At 45.8% G+C, this 6719-nt stretch overlaps 1 protein-coding gene across 1 annotated transcript in view; it reads left to right on the top strand.

The window, feature by feature from the left end:
* Nucleotides 1-1009: 1009 nt before the first annotated feature.
* si:dkey-14o18.2 (neuronal pentraxin-1) overlaps nt 1010-6719 on the top strand; it is a 30195-nt gene continuing 24485 nt past the window's right edge. The window contains exon 1 of the mRNA XM_063185049.1: nt 1010-1097. Coding sequence (XP_063041119.1) covers nt 1010-1097 — 88 coding nt within the window. The remainder of the gene's footprint in view (nt 1098-6719) is intronic.

The raw sequence follows: 6719 nt of genomic DNA, 5'->3' as shown, positions 1-6719 counted from the left end.
CTGGGCCCAGTAGGCCCTGCAGTAGTCTGTCCCTGGCTTGGTACAGGTATTTCTATGCTGGCCAGAATGGTGCCAGACAGTGGCAGTGCCAATACCAGTGCTGTCTCCTATTCCAGTTACACTGGGAGCGTAAGTGCTAGCTGTGTGTGACCTGGATAAACCTTCATCACGGTTCCTTTCAATAAAAGTTTTATTCAGTTCACGTGAAGAACCAAATCTCCTAAACGGACTAATTTATGAGTCAGTCGGCCATGACATTAGGTCCTGGAAATGACAGATCGCAGCACCAATCTGTAGGGCAACCGTAGCCGTTTACCTACACAGTAAAAAATGCAGAGTCCCTTTAACATCTCCTAGAGCAGGGGTATTCAATTAAATGTCAATGAGGGCCAGTTTTTGAAATTCCTCCCAGTAAAGGGGCCGAACTATACGTATGTATTATGGTTGCCGATTGTCAGTGAAAAAAATATGGGACGCTTCATTGAGGTGGGGGTCTGGGGGTCCTCCCCCAGAAAGTTTTGCATTTCTTAGTTGTAATTTCCTGCATTTTACTGTCCCGTGTCCCGTTTCAGCTCAATACGGAATCCGTACTTTTATCTCTAAAGTCCGAAAAACGATATTTCAAGGTGCTTGTGGGGGGCCAGAACTTTGCCATCCAAGGGCCGCCATTTGAATAGCCCTGTCCTAGAGTGTATTTGGTCCCAGCGTGCTCTATAATGGCTCTTTTCCACGGCTGGTTTACTGGTAGGCCTAATAGCTCGAGACAGCGCGACTCGGCCGCCACTTTTTGCTTTACGATTGAGCATTGTCGTGCCAATTCGAAAAGCAAGAACTAGCAGCTGATTTGCGCTTTGTCAAGCCGTAGGCCTACCAGAAAAACGGCAGTGGAAAAGAGGCATACTGTATGTGTTGAATTAAGACTGCATTTTTACTGGGTAGTATTGCAATGCTTTCACATTTCCTGAGTGGCACAAGCAGTGGAGCTGTTGGAATGGCAAAAGCTCTCATCATGGCAGCAACCCTCAGAATTTTAACAGCCAAAGTCAGGTGGGCAGCCAGGCAGAGTCCCCAGGTGGGCAGCCAGGCAGAGTCCCCAGGTGTGCAGCTGGTCAGTTGCTCAGTATCTGACTACTTGTATTGCCTCATCATGACTGATGAAACATTTGCTTTGCTTTCAGTAGAATGTGATGCATTGCAATGCATTGTAGAATTGAATCGGATCGGATCGAATCGCATAGAATCGAATCGATTGCTACCTCCCGAATTGTGATCGAATCGGATCGTGAGGGCAGTGCCAATCCACACCACTAGCAACCAGGCGGTGGTGCAGCCAGGCAGTGGTGCAGGCAGGCGGGCCGTGCCGGTGAGTTGACAGGCAGGCAAATCCTGACCTCAGCCAGTCACATTCTCGGTCAAAGGGGAGGTGTTAACGAGCCAGCTCAGGGCTAAGTGGATTATTATGTAACCGTGGCAACAGCACAGCATCGGCAGTGGTGGCGGTGACCCAGTCTTGACTCCCCTGTATAAGATAGCCCATCAGACACTGCTTCATCCCCAACCCCCCACCACATCCAGTCATATGCCAAACATCACCCGCAGGCTGGTGTCTTCTACGTTTCCTGTGAATTTGTGTGTGTGCGTGAGTGAGTGTGAGTGTGAGTGTGTGTGTGTGTGTGCGTGCGTGCGTGTTTTAGTGTGTGTGTGTGTGTGTGTGTGTGTGTGTGTGTGTGCGCGTGCGTGCGTGCGTGTGTGTTTTAGTGTGTGTGTGTGTGTGTGTGTGTTGATGACTGTATGTGTGAGTGGGTGTGCGCACTTCCTCGGATCTAGCGGAGCAAGGGCATGACAGCGACTGTGCTGTGTTGATGTGCAATGATTGATCAGGGTTACCGTAAGTCGGGTTAATGGGGGGACACCGATAAATACTTTGACCGCACCACACCACACCATACTAAAGTACATGACACAGCTTCTGGGAACAGCACTGTCTGAGCTTTCACATGAAAGAGGCTGTCTTGGAAGGGGGTCCTTCCAGTGACGCACTGCACTAATTGTGCCATGCCGCCAGCTGCAGGTCCCAGGTTCGAATCTGGTCCGGAGTCAGGTGGTCCCAGCCCTTCCAGATCTTTCTCTGTCCAGACCACTTCCTGTCTCTCTCTGCCATCACAAAAGTCCATATCAGAAATACTAGCCTGTCTCAGCTCAATACGTAAGTGATTTTAATTGAAATGGCAGCCAACTGGAATGTCAAAATTCACCCATATCCCGGAATGGTTAAGAATCTTTTTTTTTTTTTTTTAAATCCTGGATCCGGATTGTGATCTGAATCACCACCAAAATTGTATCACTTGTTCCTTTTGTCATTTCCAACAACTCCCCAAAATGTCATCAAATTCATAACTTTTTGAGTTATTTACATTTACATTTACATGTATAAATGCTTGGTTTGTCATTAAGTGAAAAGTGAAAGTGAAAGCCCATTGGGAAACTCCAACTCCCATTTGTCATTGTGGCACAGCACTCTACAGCACACAAGTGAACACTGCACACTGCACACAACGAAATTGCATTTATGCCTTACCCGTGCAAGGGGGCAGCCCTCAGGGGAGCAGTGCGGTGGGACGGTACCATGCTCAGGGTACTTCAGTCATGGAGGAGGATGGGGCAGAGCACTGGTTGATTACTCCCCCCACCAACCTGGCGGGTCGGGAGTCGAACCGGCAACCTCTGGGATGCAAGTCTGACGCCCTAACCGCTCACCCATGACTGCCCATTAGTCCATTATTTACTAAATGCTAATAATCCTTTAAAATGGTTTATTATTATTATAAACTGATAAAAGTGATTTTGATCACAAAAACATTACATTCAAATGTTTGCCTTCTCAGAGAAAAAAAACATATAAAACATGTATTTCACACATGAAACAGTGAAGTGAAAGTAGTCCACAGACGGAGCCTGCGCTGTAGTAATAGTGTCCATTATTCCTGGATGGTACAGCTGGCCGTAGGCATTATCTCTGGATGCAGCAGTTCCCCCCCCTCTCCTCTCCTCTCCTCTCCCATCATCCCTCATCAAGGCCTATTTACACTAACACTCTCTGTAGTATTAGAGCAGGGGAAGACCGGCGGGTACACAGGGTGGAGAGATACAGTAAGGGAAGAGGGATTGAGGCACGTGTGTGTGTGTGTGTGTGTGTGTGTGTGTGTGTGTGTGTGTGTGTGTGTGTGTGTGTGTGTGTGTGTGTGTGTGTGTGTGTGAGAGAGAGAGAGAGAGAGAGAGAGAGAGAGAGAGAGAATTTACTGTATGCCTGGGGGTGTGTATCTTTTGTGTCGGGGGGCGGGGGGTTAGTGGTTTGATATGATATCCCCTGGCCACTTCCATCCCAGTAGGCCAGAGAGAAAGAGAGAGAGAGAGAGAGAGAGAGAGAGAGAGAGAGAGAGAGAGAGAGAGAGAGAGAGAGAGAGAGAGGGAGCGAGAGTGAGAGTGTGTGTTACTCCTGAAGGCTTGCTACTGTCCAATCACATTGAGCTTGTCTGAGCCTGCGCTGCAATCTTAGACCAATGACGTGTGTGTGTGTGTGTGTGTGTGTGTGCCCGCGTGTGTGTGTGTGTGTGTGCCCGGCCCGCGCGTGTGTGTGTTTTTGTCTGTACATGTTTTTTTTTACCTCCGCCTAGGAGTTGTTGAAAATGACAAAAGGAACAAGTGATTACATTTTGGTGGTGGTCCGGATCACGATCTGGATCCAGGATTTTTTTTTAAAAGATTCTTCACCATTGCGGGATAGTGTAAATTTTGACATTCCAGTTTCTAACTTCTCACAGAAACAAGGCAGAAAGACTTGAAATAAAACAGAGGTGTAACCCCATGGCCTTGTGAAGGTTTGCACTATCTGGGTGCTTCTAGTTTAGTCAATGTGTTAATGCAACATTTGTCTCCAACTGGATATTATGAAGTGAAGTGAAAGTGAAAGCCCATTTGGAAACCCCAACTCCCATTGTCATTGTGACACAGCACTCCACAGCACACAAGTGAACACTGCACACTGCACACAACGAAATTGCATTTATGCCTCACCCGTGCAAGGGGGCAGCCCTCAGTGGCGCCCCATGGGGAGCAGTGCGGTGGGATGGTACCATGCTCAGGGTACCTCAGTCATGGAGGAGGATGGGGGAGAGCACTGGTTGATTACTCCTGGCGGGTCGGGAGTCGAACCGGCAACCTCTGGGATGAAAGTCTGACGCCCTAACCGCTCACCCATGACTGTTCATAATTACTGAGCTGAGATGCCCTCCCCTTCATAAGATGAAAAATAGTACAGACAAATGATCAGTTAATTACTACAGTAGTCTAATGTATGACATGGGCGAGAGGTTAATTCCACAAGGGTTTGATTGGTACAGATGGGAGTGACAATCGTTACCTTACACTTCATTGGACCACTGAATTGCTGCATGTACAATCTCAAGGGCACAGTCAGTTGATTAACAGTTTTCTTTCACGTGTGATTGGGAGCATGTGGTGACATAATAAAAAAAGGGTGAAATGTGTGTGCACATTCAAAAATAAGTGGCCCAAGGGCTTCAGTTGACCTAATGTTACACAGGGGCACAGTAGGCACAGAGAGATAATGTTTTGCCATTATTTATTTTAAAAAGCGTGTAAATGAATTAAATTATTGCAGTTGTGCATGTGCGCTATTTTGTGCACATTCTGTAGGTTACTCTGTATGCTGACCTTGAGCTGAATTTCAAGGTAGCAAGGTTGTTTTTTTTGTGTGAAACTCATACCGTGGCACAGCACAACAATACAGAGGCACATGCCCCTGTAAAATAGGTCTGGCGACGCCCCTGAAGTAGCCTATCATGAATACTAGATAAAGGTAGGCCTAAATATAGCCTATTAGAAAATAAATATCTGCACACTGAATACCTCGTTCACAGTGGTTTCTTTACACAGAAGATTATCCTCGGCTACCTAGCACTCTAGGACATCACTATAAACATAAACATAACCTTTTATCCCTGCGCACCCCCTTGTACATTTCAACGTGGTTTGCGCACCCCCTAAGCGAAATTTTGGTGTGCTGATGGCCACGCAAGTATAGATTCACTGCTCATTCACTGCGCATTGTGCACAGTCATGTTGGAGAAACCTCTTTTCCAATAGTCTTGGAGTCTACTTCAGATGGACCCTTCCAGCATACAATGCATGCACCATACAATTAAAAACTACTTAATGTTCTTTAATGCTGGTTAAAAACTCACATATCCGCCATTGCTCTATTCAGCTCGCGCACCCCCTTATGGCAGGTCACGCACCCCCAGGGGTGCACGCACCACAGTTTGGGAAACCCTGCTTTAACGTAACTGTGGTCATGCTTCTAGTCTCAGATTTGGATTCAATTTCAAAGAAGTGTGAGGAAAGTGCACAGTCATGTCAGGGAAATCCTAAGCTTTTGAAAAATAGCTTATCTCCCGGAAGTGTCAAGGTTCACTAGTAGTATTCTAGTGGTGGCATGCATTTTTTCCTAAGCACCATTGTTCTCAAATATTTTCTCTTTGAAGAGCAAAATTACTGTTATTCTAGGATATGTTTTTAGCCTGAAGCAGACACCAAGGCTACATTTAAACAGAATCCTTTCCAGCTAACACATTTTACGTGAACAACAATAAGTAAATCATGCATAATTGTTAGCAATGAGGTTTTAATATATTTTTGCAAAATGCACCTAATGAATGAATGAAAGTGGCTGGTGGAAAACCCAAATACGCCATTTCATCAGGGAACCATTAAATAGGCTACCTCCAAAGAAATGTAAGAGAAATTCTTGGCCTACTGGAAGAGCAAAACAAAGGAGCTTCGGAAAAATAGGCAGTCCTCAGGGCTGGATTGGTAATATGGCATACAGGGCATTTTGTTGGTGGGCAGACAGTCCTCAGGGCCTGATGCTGTTGTTTTTTTCCCTTTAGAGACAGGCCCATCATTTGGATAGGGCATGCCATTGGTCCATCTTTTATATACAGTAAGACAATGGACTGTCACTGGGGCAATTATAATATCATAGAAAAATAGGGGGACTGTGTGAGGGGCTCATCTCTGCCAATGCCCAGACCATTTTTTTGGTCTCTGCCCAGCCGTTTTTTTGGTCTCAAGCCCTGGCAGTCCCCCCATTGGAATCAGTGATGTAGTCTACGTAGACAAGTCAAGTCAAGTTTATTGTCAATTTCTTTACATGCACTGGTCATACAAAGACCGCTGGTATACGGAATATACCCACTTCAAAATTTCAGGGATTTCAGTATACCCACTTCAAAAAAATGCTCAAGTATACAGTATACCTACCACAAAAAAGTAGACTACACCACTGATTGGAATATGCACTGTAGCTACTGTATGCTAATTGGCATTATACACAGTGAGCAGACAGGAGGTGGTGGAGGCCTATGTACTGTATCTCTGAACCACTGCAAGAGCTATATGACTCACATGAGCCTTTTGTGCTTTTGTGTTTGAATTGCTTCATGACAGTCTTTTACAGGCATCTGTCCCAAGTCAAAAAGAAAGCCAAAGTCATTGTCAAAGGAGAAGTCCCCACACTTTAAATCCTTTTTGTGATTGTTGAAGTCGAAACGTAATCCAGCCATGAAATAAGGAAAGGCAACAAAAAGGATTTTAAGTGTGCGCAGATTTCTCACTTCAAAAACTACAGTCAGCCTTTG

The sequence above is a fragment of the Engraulis encrasicolus genome, chromosome 20 (assembly GCF_034702125.1).
Source record: "Engraulis encrasicolus isolate BLACKSEA-1 chromosome 20, IST_EnEncr_1.0, whole genome shotgun sequence".
Taxonomy (NCBI): Eukaryota; Metazoa; Chordata; class Actinopteri; order Clupeiformes; family Engraulidae; genus Engraulis; species Engraulis encrasicolus.
Note: the sequence above shows the minus strand (reverse complement) of the source record. Positions and strands in the feature narration are given on the sequence as shown.